At 32.4% G+C, this 27,793-nt stretch overlaps 3 protein-coding genes and 1 pseudogene across 3 annotated transcripts; 1 reads left to right on the forward strand and 3 right to left on the reverse strand.

Annotated features, from left to right (window-relative positions):
• Positions 1-4,145: 4,145 nt before the first annotated feature.
• Positions 4,146-4,756, reverse strand: LOC104724046 (defensin-like protein 3). The gene is made up of 2 exons (XM_010442490.2): positions 4,641-4,756; positions 4,146-4,506 (listed from the first exon to the last, which is right to left on the reverse strand). Exons 1-2 carry the CDS (start codon positions 4,702-4,704, stop codon positions 4,331-4,333), a joined length of 240 nt encoding a protein of 79 aa, XP_010440792.1. The 5' UTR covers positions 4,705-4,756; the 3' UTR covers positions 4,146-4,330.
• A 4,274-nt stretch (positions 4,757-9,030) lies between these two features.
• Positions 9,031-12,231, reverse strand: LOC104724047 (phosphoglycolate phosphatase 1A, chloroplastic). The gene is made up of 12 exons (XM_010442491.3): positions 11,490-12,231; positions 11,288-11,355; positions 11,059-11,151; positions 10,902-10,973; positions 10,716-10,787; positions 10,518-10,577; positions 10,323-10,375; positions 10,142-10,239; positions 9,842-9,941; positions 9,554-9,657; positions 9,353-9,463; positions 9,031-9,251 (listed from the first exon to the last, which is right to left on the reverse strand). The coding sequence occupies exons 1-11, from the start codon at positions 11,755-11,757 to the stop codon at positions 9,357-9,359; spliced, it is 1,095 nt and encodes a 364-aa protein (XP_010440793.1). The 5' UTR covers positions 11,758-12,231; the 3' UTR covers positions 9,031-9,251; positions 9,353-9,356.
• Positions 12,232-12,241: 10 nt separating this feature from the next.
• LOC104728216 (uncharacterized) lies at positions 12,242-12,921 on the reverse strand (the record flags this gene model as incomplete). The annotated part of the gene is made up of 1 exon (XM_010447237.3): positions 12,242-12,921. A coding segment is annotated over one exon (534 nt), but the record flags the coding sequence as incomplete, so codon positions are not given.
• Positions 12,922-20,586: 7,665 nt separating this feature from the next.
• Positions 20,587-22,825, forward strand: LOC147934347 (F-box protein At5g62510 pseudogene; annotated as a pseudogene).
• Positions 22,826-27,793: the final 4,968 nt, after the last annotated feature.

Raw genomic sequence — 27,793 nt, forward strand, 5'->3', positions numbered from 1 at the left:
TAATGAAGAATTTATCACACACACAAAAAACATACTTTCTCGGTGTACACAACAAATGTCATTTTAACACATTTCCAAAAATTAAAAAAAAACTTAAATTATACATATATACACTACTATATAATAAGTGGTTAATTATTTAAATTCAATAAAATAGTTTTGTGTTAAGGATAAATTAGGAAACTGAGTGTAAAATCACATTAAAAATGTAGAATGAAGTTTTTTTCACAAATAAAATATGTAGAATGATATTGTTTGTAAAACATATGGAAGTATTAGTGAGAAACGTGATCATTCAATTAAATTAAATGGTGGTTAATGTACGAGGACTGTTCTATTGGGTTGCCTCTATTTTCATTTTATACATATAGCTTTCTCATGTTTTTCACAAAAACACTTATGTTTTTTGGAGTTTTTTTTTTAATTAGATAATGTTTTCAACTTTGAACGCAAAACTAATTGGTGTTTTATTGGTCTTGATGATCTATATTTTTTCAGATTGTATTATTATTGGTTACATAATGTTTAGGTAGATAATAAGTCATGTATTAGTTTATAAAATAAACAAAAAAAATATATAATTTTTTGGCCGGTGTGTAGAAACTTCAAACATCAAGTATTTAAAAAACAAAGGGAGTGATTTTTCTATGAAAACAATCATCACAAAATATTTGTTCTTTAAAAAACTACACAAAAAAAAAATTTGTAAGATAAAATTTTAGACTTCTAATTGATCCAACTTATTCCAACTAGCAAAACACATTAAGCCAATATCAAAATTTGATCCAAATTTAATAGAATTACTAGGTACCAACCAGCACATAGTGCAGGACAAATATATTTAAATAAAATTATATGAGTAAAATTATTATTTGAGATTTAAGATTCGTTTGTATAAAACAAAATATGTAAGTAAAAAAAATTTCGTTTATTCAAATTTGCGTTTATTTTCTGTAAAATACGTTTTACCTGTAAAATAGTTAAACTTGGAAAATAATTTTAACGTGGTATAGAAAGTTTTGATGTCTTTTTGTGTGTCTAAAAATCAAATTCACATATTAAATGTTTCACATTATTATCTTTATCACTATACCATTAAATAGATAAAGCAATATTTTTAAACTAATTTATTTAATTTAAACTAATCATAAGTTTAAAAAAACAATGAGAAAAATGATAAAAGTGATAAATAAATGAATAATTTTTTTTCTTGTTTCTGAAATGTAATTTACTTTTAATAAGTAAATAGGTTACAAAAATGATAATTAAATGCATTTTTGGATTAAATAGTTGATTTAATCTTTTATTTTTAAAAACTAATAGAATTAAAAACATTGGCTCATAATATTTCAGTGGCATATTTATGTAAATAACAATGAGAAGTAAGAACATTTATTAGAAAAGGTACATGAGCTCTGTGAGCGCGACACCTCAGCGTTTTTGTGAGAGTACTTCTCTTTTAATATATAGGGGATAAATACTCAATTATTTTGAGCCCAATTTTAACTTGATTTAGCTAGAAAATACCGAGTTGGGCTCCAATTTTTGGTCGGTTAAAGAAATCATGATAAAATTAGGGTCAAACTTTGTGTTTGCAGTTCAATTAAATTCATATCAAAATTTCTGTCGGTTTACTAGTCGTAATTATTTGTGTCAATTGATGGTGTGCGATTTTAGATTAGAAAATAATGATTTGGATATTTTTATTAAAAGCAAACTTTTTATGGTAATTTTTGAAAATTTTAACCAATTTTCCATTTCACTCAGTGAGAAGCCGCATAAAATTTAGTATATGGTCCGTTAAATGTTATTTACAACTGCATTGATATATATGAACAACAGTGTGTTCAAATATATTGTTTTGTATTCCCCAACGCAAATTTGCTAGCCCGATCAAACTAGTGAGTATTTCGCAGTGTTCTAAAACGCGCTATGCGCTTGCTACGCGGTGGACAAATGCCTAGCGCCTAGCCGTATATGCAGGTACCTAAGCGGAATCTAGGCGGATTATATATTTTAGATATATAAATTTATATTTATATAAAAATAATATTTACATATATATATAGGATGAAAATTTATACACTTTAATTTTAGAAAAACATAAAACAAAAAAGATAGTATCAAATATTATATTCAATTAACTCTTATCTATCAAAATAGTTTAGAATCTCACATTTTAAACAAAAAAAAAACATAATCCATTCAAAAACTTGTAAAATTGACAAAATGTAAGTTTATACTTACTTTGGAACCAAATTAAATTTCATAAGTTTAGACTTTAGAGGCTAATTATAATATTTATTTGAAACAAAAATATTATTTTAATGAATATTTAATTACAGTATTTTTTACTATTTTAGTCAATACACCGCCTGGAATCCGTACAGGCATCCGCCTAGACCGCATAATGTCCGCCTAAACGCTATTAGGCATCCGAATTATTTAAAACCGCCTAAAGTACGGTATAGCTGAAACTCGAGACGTTCGGTCACCGCATAGCGTATAACCGCCGCCTAGGCACCCGCGTAGGCCGCATTTTAGAACACTGGTATTTCGATTGCAAGGTATGTTTTTGCTTCAGAATATATAAGAAGATTTCAGCCGATTAAAACGCTTTTAATTTCACTCTTTTTTATCTTATATTTTATTCTTTGGTATAATAATACTAATGTTTTCACGCCCGGCCCGGACTGGCCGGTCCGACCGGTTAACCCGCGACCCAGAGACTTTACCGGTTCGGATATAGTGCTAATAACCGGTAGTAATAAAACCGGTAAAACCCAAAAAAACCCGCTATTAACCCGCGACCCGGCCAGTTAGCGGTTCAAAAAAAATCTACTTGATTTTTTAAAAAAGTATAGAGATTCACAGTTTCAATTATTTTAAAAACCTTTTATTCCTTTGTTGCTTATACGGCAACACACATGACTCACGACACACTTCTCATCTTCAACTTTTTTGTCATCTCTCATACTTTGGGTAAGAACAGTTGTTTGTTTTTGGAGATATTTTATTAGTGTTTTTTATTTTTTTTATTTGGATTTAAAAGTTTTAATCATTTTATTATTGTTATTAAACTTCATACTTTGTTAAACATGATATTCTTTTAAAAAATATATATTTAAAAATGTTTATTTTACATAAATGCATTAAACATATTTTACTCAATTGACCCGTGGTCGAACCCGGTTGACCCGATGACCCGGTAACCCGAGAGCTAGTCCGGTTCACAATCCAATTCGGGTTATAACACTATGCGATGACTGCCTTGCAAAAACAGCAGGATCACGAGGTTTTAACTATTCTCATATATGTTTCTCAGCACCGAAACATATATGAAAACCGTCCGTTATAATTATATATTGAATGGATGAACTTAGCATTAAATTCAAGGAAAAAAAAGAGTCCTTGGTTTCTTTCAGTGATTATATGAGTAAAATCTACTAAGAAAACACAACCAGTTTCTAAAAGTTGAATTAGCTAACTTTCGTACTAAATCGGAGATGTTTTGTTACGTATATATGCTGCATGCTCTTAATTGTACTGATAGGTACGTGGGAGAGAAAGGCACGTGTGAAGAGCAGAGGAGAAGTATGAGTAGAATGAAGAGTGTAAATAGAGATAAAGGAGTATTGTAAACGCATCCTGCGTGATCATTGAAGTTGAGAGTTTGTTAGAGAGTCTGTGTTCATGGAGATAAGAGAGGAGAATTTTAACTCCGATCTTATCAGTTAGGGTTCATAGTTTGTATTAGAGATTTGAGAAGAGATAAGAGAGAAGAGACCACACCTTTAAACTTATCAAATGGTGCGTTTGTGGTCACGGATCGAAACAACCCCCATAGTGCGAGATCTGATTTGCGTTCTTGGCTTAATTGGATGGAGAATCGTTTTGTGTTGGAAGATTATACAGATTTTGACAGATTACACTCTGCACATGGCTTCATCGAAGGCGACGCAGATGCGTTTGTTCGTGGTGTTGAATCAGTGATGCCTTACTGGAGTTGAATCGTTGTTCTTATGGAACCTCAAAGGCTCAAATTTATATGCAGGCAATTATGGAAAACACGAAACTGGACTACGTCGTCGTACATAAATAGTTATACTAACCTAATCAAACATCTTCAATCATAAATACACATGTCATAAAGTCACTCATGGAGTGAGGCAATCTTATTTTATTTCGTACATAAAAGGTTATACTATAACCACACCAAACATTAAAACACAAACACACCTGTCATAAAGTCACTCGTAGAGCGACACAGACAATTATTTTATGTAAAACACGCACACCACTGAGCACCAAATTAAAGAGTTTGGTTGGATCAACATGGGAAGTAGCAAATGCATCTGTGATATGGGAAGCGATAGTTGCAAGATCCATGTCGTGCTCCCTCGAGGTTAATGCACTGATTCTTGCATGCATTATTGTTTCCACAAACTCCTGACCATGTTCCACTTGACCTCTCGCATAACTTTGCTTCCACCATTGTCGGTGTTTCTGCATTATATATATATATATATATATATATATATATATATTTATCAAGGTTAACCATACAAAAATATCTTATTCAGAGAAAGAGCAACTTGATAGCTCATTCTAATACGTATATAATAAGATCATATACTCACCAAGACAAGCGAAGAGAACTAGAGTAGCGAAAAAAAGGGCGGTGATAGAAGCAAACTTAGCCATGTCTATTACAACTTCCTTTTCAAAGTATGTGTAGCGTGAGGAAATAAGCACAATATCAACCTATATTTATAGTGAAATGATGGTGAGTTTAAGTCTTTTACTTTTCATCTTACAATTAGTGTGTTACCCGACAAACTATACACACTTTCTTCTAGTAAACAACAGAAGATAAGATGTTTGACTAGTTCATAAGTGGGTTTATTAATCACGTTTCAGACTGCCTAATATTCTAAGTTTTTGCCAGTCTTTTACTTTTGTTTTGGTCGCTCTGAATTTCTTCTATCAAGTTTGCACTTCTTTTTTTTGAGTCAGTACAACTAGGTTTTTTTTAGATGTTGATTTTGGAAATTCTAATTTCGTATCTTTTTTTTTTTTTTTTTTTTTGGCAAACTCTAATTTCGTATCTTAATCTATGTTTTTTTAGTACTCAAACCTGATCAGTTAGATAGTTTTATTTTAAATATGGTTATTCAAAGCATAAAAATTTAAAATTTATTTGTTTAAATGTATTACTTGATATTCCCTCTGTCTCAACTACATTAATGTTTTGTATTAAGAAAAAGTTAAAGTTAAAGTTTTATTTATAAATTAGTTTATGATTACTTTTTTGTACAAAGAAAAATATAAACTTTAGATAGCATGCCATGTGGAAAGGGCATAAAGTAAAAAAATCGTTTCAATTTTTGTAATGTATAACATCAATTTTTTATACCATCTCCAATGATTTTTCTTATAACATCAATTTTTTATACCATCTCCAACAGTTTCCCTAAATTAAATGAGATAGAAGGAGTATAACTTAAATGAGCAAATCATCCCTGCCCGACGAAAACTTATGTTAGGATTATTTTATGAACATATAAAACGAATTTTCGGTACATGTTTTTTGATTTGTCTATTTCTGTATGCATGAGTACCTGTGAAATTCTTAATATCCAGTGTTATCATCAACTTTAAGTTATTGATCTGTCGTTTGCTTCATTTACATTCTTTACTTAATTTAAATATACATAAATATATTGATAAGCCATATTTCAACTATAGCTTTACTGTATTTTTGCAGATTCGTTACGTAACTCATCACTCATCAGTTGTTGTGGATTTGATTTTTAATATGTTACAGTGACTTTATCCTCAATTTGACCTAAGCGGCTGCTTTGGTTTGAGTTAGTGCTATATATCATTCATATGAGGTGGCAGAGGCTGGTTAACTTGGATAAATTATCAAACATATTTGAGTAGAACAATTGTTTTTGGTCATGGTTGAGATAAACTCGTTGAACTTTAGTGTGAGAGAGAAGTGGAAACGAGAATCGTTATCATCACGACATTATCTCATTAGATAATGGTGTTCACAAATTTTCCATGTAACGATTACTATTTTGTATCCTACACTTCTTTTTTTTGGTTATTTGTATCTTATGGAAGAAAAAAATAGATGTAAGGGTAATTATATGATTATGAAAGAAATCTAATGACAAAATTAAAAAAAAAAAAAAAAAAAAAAGTCCGAAACCCTTCTAAATACGTCCAAGTCCCTTCTACAAAAAGATCATAACAATACATGTACAAATAATGGACCAATCTTGCAAAAAAAATCGATGTCGTATGGAAGTTTTGTTAGAGGAGCTAAAAAGGTTGGACAAAAGATAGATATGGCTAAGCATAATTTGAAATTTGGATTATTTTTTTACTAGGTTCGTTGCATAGTATAGAGCTAAGATAGTAACATATCTAGGACTTTTAAGGATCCCTGATTGGTTATTTCCTTGAGTGGCGATGACAAAGCGTCCATATATTATAATGATATATATCACCGGTCTGTATTCTTTTTTTTTTTAATTTAAATTATCTAATTAACTAGGATTTATCATTGGTCTGAGTTAAGTTCAAAAAAATCTTGTCCAGGATCAAAAGATTGAACATGAGCTTGTTGTGTCCGACTTAACTTCAACTTTTTGTAAGTTGAACATGAGTAATACTGCTACCGCATTAGTATTGTAAAATAATCATACGCTCTCTACGTTTTATAATAAATATCAAATTGATTAAATTAGTCCATATTTCTGGTACTTTTTTTTATAAAAAAACTAGATTTTAATCCGCGATATACCGTGTGCATATAATTTTTATTATTATTTATATTTTTATTTGTTTGTTAAATATTAGATATTTTCCAAATAGAGCATCACTAAATTTCCCGACCGTTTGCAGCTGAATTTTTATATTATTTTTTACCCGTAATATACTTCATGACAATTTGTTTGTTATATTTAGTTTATTTTGTTTAGTGTTTGAGATTCTATTTTGATTTTGAATTATTATAACAAAATATAAGAGATCTAAATACATAGTAAGTCATTTATACGCTATGATTAAGTCACATTTTCCCTAATGATTTAATTATTTTACATAATCGTAGTTAAATCAACTTAATTTTTATATGTCAAATATTCTAATATTAATAGTGTTGAAAAATAATAAAATGAGGATTTAACCCGTGTTATCACAAATTTAATGATACTTTATTAATTTCAAGATCTCCTATTTATAACCCATCTACTATGTAACCATATTATATAGTATTTTAAAAAATTTAACTTTACATATTTGTAATATTTTTAAATTTTATTAAGTTTATAGATATTAATTATAATATTTAAATAAATGTGAATCGAAATTCTTTTTACATTAAGAGCCTGACTGGTTCAAACGCTGCGGTTGCGGTTGCGGGAGATTGCGGAAGCGGGCGATTACGGTTTCAAGCGTTATTAAGCGTTTTGAATGACTGGTTTAGCGGCTTAAAATTGGTGCATTTGCGGAGGTTTACGATAATGGTTAGATAGAAAATATAACAAAGAAAATTTCATTATCATTGATTTCTTTTAAGTTTTTTTAGAAAAAAAAAACAAAAAATTCCAACCGCAATCGCCCGCAACCGCAAACGCTTGCAGGAAGCAGCTTTTGGAATTCAGTAGTTTGGAGCGGTTGGGAGTGATTAGGAGCGATTGGGAGCGATTTGTGCGATTGGTTCCAATCGCTAGCAACCGCTACCACCCACAAACGCAGCGTTTGCGGGAGGTAGCGGGAGAACCAGTCAACACCTAAGAATCAAAGCTCACAGGTTTTGGAAAACAAAATAGAAATCAAATTGTTGTTTTCTTTGTTTGCAAAGGATTCAAAGATAAAATATCTTAAATACACAATAGAAAGTGTGGTTAAATATATTATAGTTTTGGTTTCCATATTGATTCTGCTGATTTTTAGTTGGGAATCTAGATAGTATGTAAAATATATAGGAAACAAAATCTGAAGTAATGTTATTTTTGTAATTTTTTTAGAGATTAACTTTGTAAATAAATACAAATAAAAGGGTATAACCTAAAATGTACTTCAAAAATGTGTATATATAGATTTGAGTGGTATTCGAAAGTAATGTAATGTAGGCTATTAATTTACGAGTATATATGATGCTGAATGTAAAAGCTTTAGCGGTTTTAAAAAGGTTATTTAATATACCATTCACATAGTAATTTGCTAACAAACTTCGAAGACTTTAAAATTTGAGATAATACGGAGTTTAAGTTGCTTTTGGACTTCATTTTCCAACGCGAGTTTTAATAAAAAAAAAAACAATCATAATGTTGTAAATGTTTTACGGTTATGAATCGTTTTGACTTTGTTAACTCAGAGCTAGGATTATGAATAGAATTAGCTAAGCAGAGCTATCTATATAATTATAAATACGTTTATCGAGTTGTGACAAACGTATCAAGAACACACGAGAGCTTGTGTATGTTTGCTTAGTTTTTAGTGATTTTCCAAGCATCAATAAAGAGAGCAGTTCTTTATACAAGCTAACTGTGTGTTTTTTTCTTTTTGTCATACGCTAAATGTGTTTAAGAGACTTTAGGTTGGTTGTATAGCTGAACATAAATTGCTGTTTCTTAAAGTTGAATCCTTACCATCAAAAAACCTCATCTTTGAAGAGTGTTGGCACCTTTATTTTGGGATAGTTTTGGTGGGCGTTGCATTGTATGGTGGCCATGCTGTACTGGATCGGCTTGCATCGAGGAAAACGATTGTCGAGTTAAAATATGTTCGGTTTGTAATTCTGTGAATAAAACTATGAATCATGTGCTCCTCACTTGTTCCTTGTTTGTGTTAATCGCCACTATCAATTTAGTATGTCGAAGTTACCTGGATTTTATAGAATCTACGGAAGAACATGAATGGATTTGTCTTCGATGGGTTTCTTTTTCAGGCCAACACGGTTATTGCTTAAGCTTTTGAGGATGCACGGTTATAGTTTGTTACTGATGCTAATGCTGAGAAGAACGTTTTATTGACTCTCTTACCGTTTTTTTTTTTAATGTGTTATGCAGAGCCTTGTATGTATATGCACATAACCACATAAGAAAATGTTTAAAGTCAATGAAGAGTCTTACTCTTACAGATCAAAGCTTGGTTCAATAAACTCTTCCTAAACAATACTCATTGGCCCGTTAATTTGCTATGCAACACGTAGGCACTGCAAATAAAAGAAGCTTGCCAAAACAAAGAAAAAGTATGAATAGACTGTATTTATAAAACCCATAAAAAGATTCAGTATCCTGAGTTCTGCAGAGTGATTGATGCTGGAGCTTACTTGATTATACAGTTGCTGCTTTGGGGGATAGAAAATCGGAAATCTTGCTGGTGTAAAAATCGGGTTGTATCTTGTTATCAGGGCTTTCCAACATTGAGATTGAAGTAACACCTTCAAGTCCACAAAAAAACATAATGAATAAAATTTTGATTGGCCTTAGATGTTGACACCGAGTTAGTGTTGATAGAAAATCAGTTATACCCGAGAGGACGAGCAGAGTTTTGCAACCGCCATTTTGCCCGAATAAAATATCAGTGTCCAGTCTATCACCCACCATGCATATCTGTGACTTTTGAATTCCAAATCTGCAAAATACAATATTAGTGAATCAACATTTCATTGCTTAAAGATGTCATTTGAGATTCTTTTTGATCTGGCACTTGTGGTATAATAAATAAATGGTTTTATTAGCACTTGGACAAGATTAAGGAAGTAGAGAAATGAAAGAAATCAGAAGAAATAAGGATTATGAGAATCTGGAAGCCTTACTTGTCTGCTAAATAGTCCATCATAAAAGTTGAGGGTTTTCCAACAACAAGAGGCTCACGTTGAGTGGATCCAACAAGAGCACCAACCATAGAGCCACCACCTGAGACCGGTCAAGGATGATAAAAAAATGGTGAACATAGACAACAAAATAACTTCTCTATAACAGTCCATTACCAAATTTAAGGCACTACACTATGTTATTGTAACTAGCCTTTTCTATCATAGGAGAGGAGTAAAATCCAATTTCTCAAACTACAACTAAATAAAAAAAGTTGAAAAAAGTGCATACAAGAAACCAACCTGCCCATTCTTGAGCATCAGTAAGGTGGGTGACAGCATCTCGGTTTGTCGCAATGAAAAGACACCCCGGGTTCTCACGGATACAAAGTGTTCCGTACCTTCCATTAGAAAAAAGATATTAGATCACCAAACACAGAACACAAAGTTCTTCTATAAGGAAACACATAATTGGAAGACCTACTGAATTTTGTAGTAGTTGAAATAGCGATCAAATCCAACCACAACAGCTCCCACCTGGAATGCAATTTCAGTAAAACTATGCTCAGTCTCTCTCTCTCTCTCTCTCTCTCTCAAGAACAACAAATTCATGTGTTTATGTAAGTTGAAAGAGAAACAGCAACATAAAGGAATCAAAGGTATAAGAAGGATGACATACATCATGTTCATGCTCCATTAGGAATCCTGGCTTCAATTCAATCTGTTTTTTACCATCATCCTGTTTTTCAAGAACTAAATGTTCAGATTATGACAGTTTTTTTCACAAAGTAAAAGAGAAGAGATGGACAAACAGGGAAGCTAGCATCAACACAAACACAAATCCGGGAAGCTACTAAGGAAGGTCACGGATACATACCGGCCCTCCAAGGTATTGAAAACCAGCAAGTTCAAGCTCTTTCAAGATACCCTCCTCACCAATCACATAGACCTGAATATAAACACGCATCAGAACTTGCAAACAGAAGCGTTGTAGTCTTTACATTTGATTATAAGACGCAGTTTGAGTCTTGGCTGAATAGTTTTTGGTTGAATGAAGGCTTACCTTCTTATCTTTTGGGAAATTAATAGACTGTAAGTAAGCAGCTGCAGCAAAAGATGAAGCAAATATCTCTTCCTGGTGGGAAAAATGGATTGTATAATTAAAAACAAATTATATATAGACTTAAAGAGCACCTAGAGTAGCTAGATTGTGAACTAACCTCGTTAACATTCAGACCAAGAGTCTCAAACTTTTTGCCATACTGTTTCCTAGACTTTGTTGAGTTGTTCGTGACAAAAACCAACCTCTTTCCCTAGAAAAGTTAAGAATACCAAGGAAAAGCAATTAATATGTAACGGAAGAAACTATCAATCAGAATTAAGTGGGAAAGCTGAACCATAACCATTCCACACTTAAAAACAAATCGATCAAAGAGATTGCTTACCAACCTTGGCACGAAGCATATCAAGAGTTTCAGGAACTCCCTCAATCAGTTTATCTCCCTTCCAGATTACTCCTTCAAACACAGAAGAATAAACAAAATCAAAGAGAGAATTCAGCACATTTCTTGGCTATATTCCTCTATCATCTAACTAAAACTAAGCGATTACAAAATTACATTATGTGGTTTTTTTTTTGTTATATACTGACCGTCACAATCGAAGATAAAGGTTTCGACAGAATCAATGAGCTGATCAGCGTTCTCAAGCTGCTTCGAGGCCATAGCTCTTGGAGTCATACTGGAACTCGTCATTCGAAGAGGCTTATGGTTGATTTTACGAATGGAGCCGCCGCAGAAAGAAGAAGAACGATATCCAGAGAGCGTTTTGAAGCTGAAGAGTTGTTTAGAGTTTGGTAAGAGCGAAGAAGTAGAAGAAGAGACCTGTGAAACGGCTGAAGCAACTGACCTACTCAGCATTTTTTTTTCTCTTTTCTTCTCTCTTTCCGCTTCTTTTGGTATATTTTTTTAATTTTTATTTTTGTTTCTGTTTCTTAAACGTGTCCATGGATGATGGTGCTGACGTGGTAAATTGGGTGGATGTGGTAGAAGATATCATCCGATTAATTGGATGAAGAAGAATCGATGGACACACATTGTGAAAAAAATAAAAACAAAGTGCTCTTTTACAAAAAAAAAAAAAAAAACATTGGCATGTGATATGTCACACCATTGGTGGTTTGTTCCACAAATTCTTTTATTAAAAAGTAATAAAAAAATATAAAAAAGAGAGAAAGGGAGAGAATTTTTTTTTTTTTTTTTCTTTGAGTAACGGTGAACCTTTCTCGGCTAATGATGCTCTTATGACTCTTTACATTACAAAAGCACCAACCAAAACACACATATAATGATATTATAGGATGAGATAGGAACTCATGAAGGCCAAGTGTTTGAGAGCCATGTGTTTGGACTTTGAAATATTTATATATATAAAAATTTAGTGATGAATTATTTTTACACCAATTAAAGTGCGACATATGAACACATTACAAGCATGAACCAACACAAACGTGTGTATGAATAAAATTAAATAAAATTAAATTGGAAATTTTAAATCTTGAGTTGAAATGGGTAAGAAGGCCAATCCTTGAGATCGTCTTCTTGCCTTGGAACCTTGAAATCATCATCATCTACAACACTCTCATCTAAATAATCACTATACTTCAACAAAAACGCTAGCACAAGAACGACCCACTCCAAGCAGAACATCACCACACACAAACCGCCAGCGAGTTTAAGTATCACCGCACCGTCTTCCTCCAAAACATACGATTCCAAGAACCTTAAGAAATCCCCTGTTCTCGTGAACGCCAGAACAGAGACCGCGCCTTGGAATATGGCCGTGAGGACTGTGGCTACCATGTGTGAACCGTATAATCTGTCGCTAGTGGTTGCGGTGGTGGAGAAGGCGAAGATCGAGCAGCCGGAAACCGCGGTGGCGATGGTGAGAGCGTAGAAAAAGATGAGAGAGAGACCAGAGAGTGATGGGAAGAGACAGAGGGAGATCGTGAGGAAGATGCAGCTTGAGGCTGAGCCTAAGAGGATGTAGTTGCATACAGTGGCGGACCTACGTGAAAGGAAGGGGGATCAACTGACCTCCCTCAAATAATAAAACAAATTTTTTTGCATCAGTTGAGTATTAGTAGCACAGTTGGTTCATTCATCCTAAATTGACCTCCCTAACCACAGTTCGACTCTCCCTTCTTACGTTCTTGAAGTTTCTTGATTAGTCCACTTTTTTTATATGCAACAAATTTGAGAAAGCGATAAAGCTGGGATTTTGTTGGGATTATAATAACGGTCGTATATGTTTTTTTTTTTTTTTTGAAAATATGACCGTTATGACTTAAAGGGCGAGACAAAGAATTCAATTAAGGTGCAACGGCTCGATAACTTTTTAATCTTTCTTTTCTTTTCTTAATTGTGTTTGTTGGGATTAACGGTCGTATTTGTTTCTCTATGATTTTGTTATGTCAATTTGTTTTCATAATATGGAGCCCCAAAGATGTTCGGTCTTCTACGTTGTCTTCACCATGTATTTTTCTCCCACCTTTCTTGACCACATTATGTGCTGTTCTTAATGCGTAGTCCATTCACTCCATTTGTCAATCTTTGCCATTTTCTATAGTTACAAAACTTAACAAGTTGGAGCATCAAAATGAAAATTGGGTAGACTGCCAAACGTAATTCTAAATAAGTCAATCTCTCTTAAAGACCAACTCAGATACACAAAACCACATCTAAAATTTAGCAAGGCATATCAAAATTTTCTTGTCCTAATGTTATTAGTAAACTCGACAGGAGAAAATTTCAGTGATTTAAGACTCACTAATTTCGATTGAACTGAAGACTCCTTAGATTTGCACCGACTACAGATCCTTGAAGAGAGAACTATCAAATTTCAGAAACGATATCCCTTTGTCGATATATATTTGGGAGATTTACATTCATACACACACTTTCTATGAAAGTATGTTTATATTCATTTAACACACTTTCTGTTCATGAGACATTTTTCTGCCAATTTTTCCATTGTTCACATAATTTTTAGACTATTTTAACTCTCTTCATGTAAGTTGAGGTATAATTAGAGAGAAAAGCAGTTTGTATTACAGTCCGTCCGATTTTAACTAAAAATTTGATCTTACAGCTATAAATGAGCGTGTACCACAACATGAGTCTAACTAATAAATGTGAAAAGTATATTTGAAAGGATTTGTCATAAATAATTAGAACCATTTCATCGAAACTATTAGTTAAAATTCAATGGACAAGATTTTCTGTCACATTTTTATTTCTTTTCTTCACTTTCTTTTCTGTTACTCTCTTTGTAATTACTTTATTTAATTATTATGATATATATTTTTGATTTTGTTTTAATGATTCATTATAATTTTATTTTTCTACATTTTGAGATCCATTTTACTATATTTAAAATGAATAATTATAATACATATTATCCAATTATACATATTATTCATTGAAACTATTAGTTAAAATTCAATGGACAAGATTTTCTGTCACATTTTTATTTCTATTCTTCACTTTCTTTTCTGTAACTCTCTTTGTAATTACTTTATTTAATTATTATGACATATATTTTTGATTTTGTTTTTATGATTCATTATAATTTTTTTTTTTTTTTTCATTTTGAGATCCATTTTATTATATTTAAAATTAATAATTATAATACATATTATCCAATTATAGTTGAATATTTGTTGATTGTTATGTGGATGCTAAAAATGTCTTATTATGTGGATACTTATATGTGGATACTTATTTGTGGATACTATACTTATTCTAAAATCAAGTCCATATGGACGATGAATTATACACATACACTAAAAATTACTTATGTTTTGGTGAACTAGTCATTGTTAACTATCAAACAATGTTAACCTCATCATATCCCAAAAAAACATAAGCATGAAACCCTTCATCATATTATATCCTAAACCCTAAACCAGAAACCTCTAAGCCCTAAACCCTAAACCTATAAGCCCTAAACCATGAAGTCTAAACCCTAAACTATAAACCTTAACCTTAGATCATAACATAATCATAAATTTAATTTCACAGCAATTTTAACAAATGTAGCCAAATATGAAGATCTTTTACTAGAAAACATGAAATTGACCCACCTCAACCAGTAAACCTTGAACCTTAAATTAGGCCAAATTTTTGATTACTTGCATTACATTCTTTATTATTTCCAAATTCATTGATGTTGTTCGCGATTATGTGGATGGTTAACATGCAAAGATGGATACTTATTTTTTGGTTGACCAGATAAAAAACAATATGAAAACCTAACTAATCAAACAACTTGTGGTTTGGTAAAGTATTCATGGTTAACTATCAATCGATTTTAATATTTCATGTCCATAAAATCAAGTCCACACATGGATGAGTTATACATGTCCACTAAAAACCACTTGCGTTTGGTGAAATAGTCATTATTAACTATCAAACAATTTAAACCTCATCATATCCCGCAAAATCTAAGCATGAATCCGTTCATTATATCCTATACTAAACCTCAAACCCTAAACCCTAAACCTCTAAACCTTAAACCCTGAATCTTAAACCTTAAACCTTAAACCCTAAACCCTAAGTTCTATAAACCCTAAAGTATAAACCCTAAAGCCTAAATCCTAAACTTTAGACCTTAACCTTAGATCATAAACCATAATCATAAATTTAATTTCATAGCAATTTTAACAAATGTAGCCAAATCTGAAGATCTTTTACTAGAAAACATCAAATTGACCTACCCCAACCATTAAACCCTAAACTTTAAATTAGGCCAAATTTTTGACTTCTTGCATTACATTATTTATAAATTTTCAAATTCATTGATGTTGTTCACTATTATGTGGATAGTTAACATGCATAGATGGATACTTATTTTTGGAATATCAGAGAAAAAATATATGAATACCTAATTAATTAAAAAAATTTGTGGTTTAATAAAGTAGTCATGGTTAACTATCAACCGATTTTATTCTTTCATGTCCACAAAATCAAGTCCACATGAACAATAAGTTATACACGTCCACTAAAAACTACTTTTGTTTTGGTGAAGTTGTAACGCCCCGACCGCCACTTCTTAATGGGTCCCATGTCCAATCTCATTCCACAGGCCCACCTTGCTTAATGTGCCTCACGACCTCTCACTAGGCCCATGAGCCTATCCATATCCGACGGCCGGTTTTCTACGTCCGGGAGGCTTTAAAGACTTGTTACCGTCCCTACAAATCACCACATGATCTTTTCCTGTGTTTTTTACTCACTCGCACATTTCCGACAGTCACTTCCCGAAAGGTCACCCATCCTAAGACTACTCCAGCATAAGCACGCTTACCTGTGGAATTCTCTCAGGACATTTGATCGAAAAGATAAGTGCATTTTGGTGACATAAGTGGCCAAGTCAATTCTTTTAAACCTCTTCGCAAGTATCTGAAACTGGGGTGTTACAATTCACCTCCACTAAAAGATCGCAACGTCTTTGTTGCGCACCCAGACCGTCACCCCCTGACGGTGTGAGTCCACTCGACTCCACACTCTTTTGGGTTTGGCTCTGATACCACTTGTAACGCTCCGACCGCCACCTCTTAGTGTTCTCCATGTCCAATCCCAGTCTACAGGCCTACCTTCCTTAATGGGCCTCACAACCTCTCACTAGGCCCGTGAGCCCATCCATATCCGACGGCCAGTTTGTTACGTCCGGAAGCAAAAATTTTGACTTCTTGTCTTAGATTCTTTATAAATTTCTGAATTTATTGATATTGTTCTTAACTTGTAAAGAAATATTTGGAAATTATATTACTGGTTTTTGTGCTAGAAACACTTGAGAATCCAGCACCTCGATCCTTTGAGCTTAAGAGAAATATTTCATCTAAACACTTTTGCTAGAAACACTTTGCTTTTCTCTAACAAAAATTATATACTTTTGTGGCAACACTTTCCAACTAACAAAAATTATATATTTATTTAAACAATGAAAGAGAGAGAAGAGAATGAAAAAGAAATATGTGAATTGGGTAACTAGAAAGATATTTATAGTTTGATGGTATTGTTGTAAATATGATAGTTAATAGACATAAATAAAGTGTCCAAATAGTAGAAAGTGTATGTAATGATAAATATTTTTTTTTAAAAGTGTGTTAGACTGGAGATATTCTTCTCTTTTGTGGATCAATTCATATTGTATAAGTATTCCTCAAATCCCCGCTCGGCTCTTAAGACATGACAAGTTACGTTTTGTATAGTGTGAAAGCAGATATCATCTACAAACAAATATGATCATTGTACTAAAACATTTTACATTTTTTGTAACATCATCCAAAAGATTTATTATTAAAAAATTAAAACTTATAATTTGAAAATTTAAGTGAAAGATCAATTGCTATAATCAGCTTTTTAATGATATAACTCAAATATTTATATATAAGTTAATCGAATCTAGGACCAAAAGTAAAGCAACATTGCACCCTTGTTGTTTTGGAAAACTTTGATATTTTGTAGTTTATGTAGTAATTAAAGATATTTTAGTCAAATACAATCCTTTAATGGATCAATTTGGACTAAAAAAAAATTGTTTGAAAATAGCATAAGAATTTAAATATCTTATTATGTAAAGTTTGATATCAAAGTTACTCATTAACAAAATCGTGGCACGTGTCAATTATTATATCAATAAAATGTTGACATGTATCCAGAATACAGTTTAACATGATCACGACATGCGCCAAATTAACGATCTTAGATTTTAACACATGTCTAAATTAATCGCTAGAAAAAATGTCCAAAAATATTTACCAAACAAAAAAAAATCAAAAGCAAAAAGGAAATATTTACCTATCAGCTATCACCGTAAGAAAATAGATCATATGCCTTATTATATAAAATGTATATTAAGTGGTATCCCATATCAAATCAAAATCGTAAGTAAGCTAGAAAATGATGAACACCAAAAAGACAAATACAAACTATGAGAGATAAGAAAACCTTGCTAGCAAAAGAAAACGGGGTATCATGAGTGATGATCAGATTGCTATGATCGAAAAGACACTTGTAGATGAACCTCGTCTAAGGTTAGATTTAACTACGGTTCATATATAGGTAGACAAACTAAATCAATGTGTAAGTACAATATTTATATAATGTAGACATATATCTTTGACTACTTCCACCTATCTGACTATTTTCACATCTATGAATAATAGACATCATATTATTTAAAATTTTCATTGATTTTCACTTTTCATTGTCTCATATAGTTTACCAAAATACAGGGTTCCCAAATTACAACTTCGCAACTTAGACAATGATAAGAACTTTTATTCTATTTGTCTTATACAATTTTGGATGACGAATCTACGTACTATCAATATTTGTTTATTCCTTATTTGTAATATTTTAATTTAATTATGTTGTAGTATTTTTATATTTTAGTTATATTATTTACCTAAATTTGATTTTTTTATTAGAAATTCGTGGTATATATTTTAAAATAAAATTTTCTATATTATTTTGAGTTTATTTTTTATTTTTCAGTTAAAGATATGTAAGATCAATATTTATTTATTCATTTTAAAATAAATATTTTAAAAAATTTCTTTTGCTGTAGTATTTTTAGATTTTTTTATTATAGTTTATATTTGATATCTAGAGATTATCTAAGACTCCTATATCATCGTGGTTATAACTTTTTATTTTTTAAACTGTCTTTTAATTTCTCAAATTTTATTGGGTTGGTCATAAACTCATTGCAATCACGTAGATATTTTCTCCTCATTTTTTCATCCAAAATATTTTTTGAGTAAACAATTGTAGTTATTAAACAAACTGTCACTACAAAGTTTAGTGGTGAAAGGAAACTACGTCAAAGTGAATTTAAAGAGACAAAAATTGGCTTAATTTGTTCACATATACACTTTATAAGTGGTGATAAAAGAGCGTATTTTAACAATAAATTATTTTAGGGTGTAAGAACACATAATTAGTGGTAAAACATAAAGTAAAATTGTACGTGGATGCTAACAAGATGACGATTTGACGGGCTGATTGCATGTAAAACATTTTGTGAATAAGCTGTTGAACGTTTTGAAATTTGACAATAATAATATTCGTAATAGTTAATATTCTGGAAAATATTTTCACTTACAAAAAGTATTTATATTTTTAAAATTTTAATTTTATTAAATATTTTTAAAACCCGCACATCGTGCGGGTCCTAATCTAGTATATTTATATAACTAAATACTCTTTCAAGTTCTACTTTTTTATTACTTAAATTTTTTTTGAAAAAGTCAAATCTCACCAGTAAAGTAAAAAAAAAATCAAATATTTTAAAGTTAGCTAAAACAAAGATAGAGAGTGAAATAATATATTTATATTGGCTATGATTAATGATGTATGAGAGTATCTCTACAAAAAATTAGGTTTTGCTTATATATGGTGTTATAATGTTATAATTTAAAACATGTAATATACTAAAAATATAAAATTATGAAAATCTTATTATATAAAGTTGAGTTTTGAAAGTTAGCCATTAATAAGATATTAACATATGTCATGTTTATATCAATCTAAGATTTTGACATATGTAAAAATTAATATCTAATAAGAGGAATTTGAAATTACAACAAAAAAAAAGATTTTGTTTTAAATAATATTAATAATGTAAAAAGATAATTATCGATAATTACAAAAATTACAAAAATTAAAAAATTTTAATTCGAAATTATAACATTTATTTTGAATTTCAAGTTATTAATTCTACAAAAAAAATAGAAATGGGATTAAGGAAAATATACCATTAATTATTAATTCTAAATTTTGTAAATACTCACTTCTATATAAACATAGATCGTGTTATATTTTTCATCTAAGAAATAATTTATTCAAAAATATCGCTTTCAACTTTGTTCTATTGGTAAAATCTTTTTAATAGAAAGATAAATTTTTCACATTTTTTTAAACAAAATTTTTTTCCTACTTTCTCCTTTTTCAGTTTGGAATAGGTAAGATTAACAGACTAGCCATCGGATAGGGATGGGCCATGAGTAGACGTGGGCCCGTGGACATGAGCTCCCTAAGCAAGGTGGCAGTCGGGGCGTTCCAGAGACAAAGGCTACATCATGGTGTGAAAAACACTTCCACGAATACATTGGAAAATTTAACATTAGTTACTATCAAAACAATTTGTGACGTTAGAAAATTGTCTTTAGTTTCATTGGTTGTTGGAGCAAGCCATTTTGAGATAGCTAAAAGACGTGAACATGTTCTCTCCACACATGAGGAGGGTCGAGCCGAGGTTCTCTCTATGGTGGAGGAGGTTAGACACAAGGTTATCTCACCAATGGAGGAAGGTGGAGGATATTGAACGCAAAGTTATCTACCTGAGGGAAGAAGATGGAGCCAAGGTTCTCTCCATAGGGAGGAGGGCAGAGCCGAGGTTCTCTCCATGGTTGGTTATACGCTATTGTGATGATACATCATTGATTAGTATACTATGTGATATATTTTTTATTCGAAATATTTTTTAAGCCAATAATTTTAGTCATTAAAAATACTATGCAAAAGTGAAAGTAAAACAAACATATAATATTTGGGAAAAAATCATATGGTGATTTGTAGGATCCGTAAACAAGTATTTAAAGTCTCTCGGACTTAACAGACTGGCCGTCGGATATAGATGAGCCAGGAGTAGACGTAGGGTCCACTAAGGAATGTGGGCCCATGGACATGGGCTTACTAAGCATGGTGGCAATCGGGGCGTTCCACAGACAAAGGCTACATCATGGTGTGAAAAACACTTCCTTGAATACATTAGAAAATTTAATATTAGTTACTATCAAAGATTTTGTAATGTTAGAAAATGGTCTTTAGTTTCATTGGTTGTCGGAGCAAGCCATTTTGAGATAGCTAAAAGACGTGAACATGTTCTCTCCACACATGAGGAGGGCAGAGCCAAGGTTCTCTCTACGGTAAGGTTCTCTCTACGGTGGAGGTGGTTGGACGCAAGGTTATCTCCCCAAGGGAGGAAGGTGGAGGATGTTGGACGCAAGGTTATCTATCCGAGGGAAGAAGGTGGAGCCAAGGTTCTCTTTATGGTGGAGGAGGTTGGACGCAAGGTTCTCTCCAAAGGGAGGAGTGCGGAGCCGAGGTTCTCTCCATGGTTGGTTATACGCTATTGTGATGATACTTCATTGATTAGTATACTATGTAATATATTTTTTATTCGAAATATTTTTTGATCCAATAATTTTAGCAATTAAAACACTATGCAAAAGTGAGAGTTAAAAGTGAGAGTTAAAAGACATATAATAGTTGGCTTAATGTGTTCATACTGACATTATCTAGGTGGTGGTAACAACAAGAAGAAGACAATGGTGATGAGATGTCTGGTGAAGAAGACAGTGGTAATAAGGTGGCTAGTGAAGAAGAAGAAGAAGAAGAAGAAGAAGAAGAAGAAGAAGAAGAAGAAGAAGAAGAAGAAGAAGAAGAAGAAGAAGAAGAAGAAGAAGAAGAAGAAGAAGAAGAAGAAGAAGAAGAAGAAGAAGAAGAAGAAGAAGAAGAAGAAGAAGAAGAAGAAGAAGAAGAAGAAGAAGAAGAAGAAGAAGAAGAAGAAGAAGAAGAAGAAGAAGAAGAAGAAGAAGAAGAAGAAGAAGAAGAAGAAGAAGAAGAAGAAGAAGAAGAAGAAGAAGAAGAAGAAGAAGAAGAAGAAGAAGAAGAAGAAGAAGAAGAAGAAGAAGAAGAAGAAGAAGAAGAAGAAGAAGAAGAAGAAGAAGAAGAAGAAGAAGAAGAAGAAGAAGAAGAAGAAGAAGAAGAAGAAGAGACCATTGGGTCGCGCAGGAGATTCCCTTGGTAAATCGCTAATGAGGTTCAAGTGCGTCTCACAGCTCTGGTCTTCTCTTATCTGCCTATCTGGTCACATGTTTTTGAATAAAATTTAAAACGATGATACAAGTTTACGAGAGGTGTGGCATTTCTCTTTGACCTTTGTTCTCTTTCTTTACTACCATGAGTATAAATTACATTATCGTTGTGGTCTTTCTTTCATTATCGTGAGACCCACGTTAACTTATATTAAAAACTCATAAACCTAATTTCCCTAGGGATAAAACCTACAAGAATACATTGCAAAGTGTTGGTTCTGAACCTAACCATTGGGATTTGGCCCGTTAAAGCAAATTGAAACAAAAAGAAAAACATTAGAAGGGCCGGTCTTGAGGAAAAAGCTCTCAAACCAAATACGTTTATGTTTGCTGAAGAAGGTTTACGTAAGGATATCAGCTACGTTTTGGGATACGATCCCGTCCTTGATCAATACAAAGTAGTCTGCACGGTTGTGCTTCTCTCAGACGATTTTGAGAGGTTAACTTCAGAGCATTGGGTCTTCGTACTAGAGCCCCAAGGTTTCTGGAAAAGAATTCAGTTTGATCAACAACAACATCATAAACCTACAAAATACGGACCGTGCATCAACGGAGTTATATATTATCTGGCTTCTACTGATATATCTAGCCGTATCGCTTTCAGTTTTGACGTTAGGTCTCAAGAGATCAATATGATCCAAGCACCTGATGTGCTGCATAAATTTGGTGGGTCATTGGATTTTATAGAGTATGGTGGAAAACCAGCTATTTCTAATATTGCCGATTTTAAAGAAAAGGGTTTGTTGGACTTATAGATCTTGGAAGAAGCTGGAAATTGGTCGAGGAAATCTCAGGGTTTGCAGCCTTGTCAGATGCATTTAGTTGATGACATGTATGTAGAAGGTACAACTCAAAACGGCGAGCTTATCATGTCACCCATACTATGGAATTCCCCTTATTACTTTCTCTATTATGATCTGCAAAAGAACCATTTGAGAAAGGTTCAAATCGGAGGAATACGGGAGTGCTGCTGGTTTCGTAACTCGTACAATTATGTCATGATGGATAATTATGAAAGCATCATCCACTTGGAAATTTGAATGCCATTACTTGTTTTTTTCTTCTTCTGATCTAAATGATTTATTTAATTGTTTTTGCCTTTAATAATACAATGACTTACTAAAAAAAATTCCAAAAATATCTGTTGTCTATTAGTAACACAATGAAACAATTTATTTCATACTCTTTTTATTTTTTATTATAAGATGTTTTTAAGTTTTTATGCAAATTATATATATATATATATATATAGTTTTTATATTATGCATTTTTAATTATGAATGATTGAACTTTTTTAAAATAAACACTTTTTAATCAGTGTGTTTTAGATTAAAACATCCTGTATTTTGAATGGGAGGGTGTATTTTATAGTAAATTTTAGTGACTTTTATTCTGGTTTTCGTTTTTCCTTAAAGGTATTTTATCATGCGGTTTTAGAGAATTGGACTTCCAGTTGGTTACATGCAATTGTTATACAAACATAAACAAAGTAGTATGTGTACCCGGTTGTAATTTATAAGACTATCTTTGAGTGTATAAGCAAAACATAAAGTTAATAGACTAACAACAACAATAGGAGTGTGTGTAATAGCTAGATAAGGACCAAAAAAATCATTAACATACTATCCTAAAAACAAACAAAAAAAAACCAAAAAAACCAAACAAAAAAAAAATACTTTTTGGAATATCTATAATTATTTCTTTTATTGTTTATGATGTGGTATTTTAAAATAAAAATTTAAAATTAGAATTTTAAAGAAGATATTTCTATGATTAATTTTAACTTAGAAAATTATTCTTTAAAGGGAATTTTAATTTAAATTATATTTGATTCATGCACTTACCCTTAATTTGTAGAATTCTAGAAAAAACGGTTTTTTTTTTTGGGTATGTAATCCATATGAAATGTGATTCATGCACATTTGACTAACAATTATACAAATTTAGGAAAAAATAATTTTAATTAATCAAATAGATATGAGATGTTATATAAAAATTCAATTCAAATTAAATATTTCTTTAACAAATTAAGATTTGTTGATGGACATTATATATATATATATATCCATATCCTTGTTCTCAAAGATGATTATTTGTGAAACCTACAAGAAAACATATATATAAACCCCCACAGCTACAAACATACTGGTCGTCATTAGATACAAAGCAAATAAAGGTATGTGAGCATATATATAAGTAGATTTGCAAACATTTATTTTGGTATGAGGATTCAAACACATTTGACTCACTACTTTTGAAATACTAAAATTTATATTTCTCACTATTTTTGGTTGGATTTCAGTTTATTATAAATTTGACACACTACTTTTGAAATACTAAAATTTATATTTGTGTAGAGCGCAAAAAAGTATCCACCATGGTGAAAACAGAAATTAAGTTAGAGAGAGATGATGACTTGGTGAAAATAGAAGTTAAGTTAGAGAGAGATGATGACTTAGTGACTGTTGAGCTGGTCAGGCTTTCCAACGGTTTCAATGATCGAAAATTTTCTACTCTTTCAAGTGAAGATATAAAAGAGGAAAAAGTAGTTGAACCATTGGTACAACATAAACTACAAAATACTATCTCGTCTTGTGCTACTAAGAAGAGAAACATTCCAATATGGTTAAGTTTGGTGGCTTCTAATGGAGGGTAAAACATTATTTTAACTCAATCTTTCTATGTTCATTCTCTTCTTCCGGTTATTGCTAATTATTATATATTAAATTACAACATAATCTCAAATTTTTTCTCGCCCCATTTACAACCTTTCTCCTCAGGGACATAGTGTTACAACACTCAAGGTGCAAGCATGGAAGTTAAAAATCTGCAGACATTCCCTTGGGTGATGTAGTACATTTCGAAGGCAAAAAATAGGAAAGTGTTTGAAAATATCTCTGAGTCTCCGCAAGATACAGTGGAAAAAGCTATCCAAGAAGAAGAAGTTTGGAGGAGAGCAAATAATAGAGATTAGTACCAGCGGTAGAACAAGCAGGCATACCTTCGACCCCAATTCCACGAGAATCTCTTGTATGCTTTATAGAAGGATCTTGACATACAGAGGTGGATAGGAGTGGACATGGTTGGATTGCATCTAACGGTGATAGAATCCTGCACATGGGGCTAAAAGGATCGCGCATAAGCCTATCCCATTTACATGCAGAGTTAGATACCCTTATTTGGGCTATGGAGTGTTTGTTAGCGTTGGACTTTGATAAAGCTTTTTTTGCTACAGATTGTTCAGACCTCCTAAGGATGACGTCTAATATCGAGGATTGGCCGACATTTTCATTAGAATTGAAGGATTTTACTCATTTCAGAGATAGATTTGCTAAGTTTAGTATTAGATATATTCCTCGAAAGGATAATATCTGTGTCGATAAACTTGCAAAATGTGCAAGATCACGAGGTTTCTAATTTTCCCATGTAAGCTTGTCGGTTCCTAACTCGCTCTCTATCTCGAAGAGAGTCATCTCCAATAACTTAATATATGGGGTTTGATTGTCAAAAAAAAAACTCAAATGTTTTCAGAAATAAAAAATCTCAAACCAAGTCACTTCGGTCCAGTGGTAAAGGGAGAAAAATCCCTCCACTTGGATTCGAGTAGCATTGGCCACACGGATTCAAAATATAACATGATTTCCCCCAACCCCGAAATATTAGTTTTTGAGCCTGAGAAACTTTTAGAATCACTCCTGAAATTATCAAAAAAAAAAAAAAAATACACCGTTGCGACAATTATCGCCTACTTACGTAAGGATAAAGTACGTTTGATTTTTCATCTCTTTACAATTAGTTAAATATGATCGTACTTTCATTAATAATAAAATAGATATATATATAGTTTTTAACGTGTTTGTTCTCACAGGGATAGTTACATGCAACTTTCATATCTCAAAAAATATGTTGTAAAGAAACTTGATCTTAAAACAGAAGACGAGGTGACTTATATTTTCTTCTTCTTTCTTGATAGTTTTATTAGTTTGATAAAATGGTTGATTATACATATTTGGTGTTTTATAAATATTGTAACTAGGTAGAGTTATACTTGGACAATGAACTTCTAAATTCATCAACAAGACATGTATTCTGCTTAAGTTTACCTTGTAGCTTTTCTCATATCTTTAAAACATGCATGTTTCAGTTATTGGATAAGTATTCATCAACTTTACTTCATATATTATTATGTTTTGTGTTTAGTTCAAAAATATTAGGATTTACTGTCTATGAAAGTAAACATAGTTTATATCCATGCAGACGACAAATTGCCAAAAAAATAGATAGTATTAATAATGTTAATTAGTGTAACATTCGTGAACCGGGATCCTTGTTTTGGAATGTCTGCATCGGTCGATGCAAGGTATTTTTTGTAGGACAAGTTAAGCCAAACGTACGTGTTTCTCCGTTTAGGGGTTTTGGGAACCCTATGGGTCGTGTATCAAAGCTTATTGTCGATGTCCTTGGCCTGTTTCAGCCGTTTTCACTTCTGCAAAAGAGAGAAAAGTTTCCAAAGAGTTTTCTGTGAATTATGTGTTTGTTCTTGAGAGATCTGTTCCTGTGGTTGGAGATATGAGGTCGTGAACGTGTTAGGAGCGTGCTGAGGTGCTGTCTCTAGTCGTGTGTGGTCTATTCTCTCTGTTTTGCAAATTTGATTTTGTGATCATGGCTTATCTAAGCGGTTAGATGTGTGATTTGGTGTGTTTGATTGCTTTGTGCTTGATGTGAGTGGTTGTCGTGACATTCATGGTTTTTGGGAGGTGGATCTTGGTACCACCGACGTGGAGGCAACGTTTGGAGCCAAGAGAGTCGGAGAGAAATCGTTTCAGAGATGATCCACGAGGGATTTAACGGCGATGCATGAAGTGCATCGATCGACGCATTTAGGGATTTGTAGGATTTCATCGGTCGATGCAAGGACGTTGCATTGGTCGACGTGCGGAGAGGTTTAAAAGAATTGATTTGGCCACCTATGTCATCAAAGTGCACTTATCTTTTCGGTCAAGGGTCTTCAGAGAACTCGTCGGATATGGATGGGCTCACAGACCTAGTGAGAGGACGTGAGGCACATTAAGGAAGGTGGGCCCATTGACAGGGATTGGACATGGTGCCCACTAAGAGGTGGCAGTCGGGTCGTTACAACGCAAGTGCGCAAAGTTGACATGTGTGTTCAGAGTTTTCTGGTTTGCTTGTTTCTCTGTGTATTGCTTGTGTTTTTCTTTCTGCTTGTTTGTATAGTCCAGTAGATGGGAGGATCGCCTCACAGAGTATTTATGATAATACTCACGCATCTCAATTGTGTTTGTGGTGCAGGTAAAGACAAAGTGTGTTCGTGGAATCAAGACGATGAAGAGGAGGATGTTCTAGAGGCTTGGTTGTTTTTTCTATGCTTCTGTTAGGTTGTTAGAATGAAATGATGTTGTCTAGAACGGTTGTTAGGTTGCTGGTTCATTGTTCTATGACTTTGTTATGATATTGGTATTGTTGGATAAATGTTATTTGTTTCATTCGTTCTTGGATTATTAATATTGATTTATGTTATCCGCTATTGTTTGATTGAGGTTAGGTTGCTAGTGAGTATAGGATCACTATATATTTGGGTATTAAAAAACAAGGTCGGGTTGTTTCAGTTTGGTATCAGAGCTCTTACGGTTCTAGCTACGGGTTTGTTGTGTGGTTTGTGATACAACCATAGTTTTTACTATTTGTTTTGAGTCTTTTATTGAGTCAAAGTGTGTTTTTAGTGTCTTTTTAGTCTTTTGTGAGTCTGTACAGGTTCTAGGTTACTTTGGAAGGAAATTGAGTATTTTGGGGATGAAAACACGCATCTGGAGCCAATTTGTTGAAGACTGATCAGACTAGCAAGTAGATGGAGCAAACACAGAAAAAGCATCCAGGATCGACTGATCCTCATTCGGGATTGGCTGATCCCGTACCCGAAGAAACTTTTCCTTTTTCGTTTTAAACCGACTTTTAGGGTTTTATTTTAGTATTTAAGCATGAGGCTCGAG

Source organism: Camelina sativa, chromosome 11 (genome assembly GCF_030686135.1).
Source record: "Camelina sativa cultivar CO46 ecotype springtype chromosome 11, ASM3068613v1".
Classification (NCBI taxonomy): Eukaryota; Viridiplantae; Streptophyta; class Magnoliopsida; order Brassicales; family Brassicaceae; genus Camelina; species Camelina sativa.

Bases quoted from the DNA above. Each gene is read 5' to 3' on its own strand.
- LOC104724047 (XM_010442491.3), bottom strand. From the start codon at position 11,757: ATGCTGAGTAGGTCAGTTGCTTCAGCCGTTTCACAGGTCTCTTCTTCT. The intron at 10,376-10,517 runs GTATGTCATCCT...ATTGCATTCCAG, and splicing joins TAATGGAGCATGAACATGAT to GTGGGAGCTGTTGTGGTTGG. The intron at 10,240-10,322 runs GTAGGTCTTCCA...TTCTAATGGAAG, and splicing joins TTCAACTACTACAAAATTCA to GTACGGAACACTTTGTATCC.
- LOC104724046 (XM_010442490.2), bottom strand. From the start codon at position 4,704: ATGGCTAAGTTTGCTTCTATCACCGCCCTTTTTTTCGCTACTCTAGTT. The intron at 4,507-4,640 runs GTGAGTATATGA...TATATAATGCAG, and splicing joins AGTTCTCTTCGCTTGTCTTG to AAACACCGACAATGGTGGAA.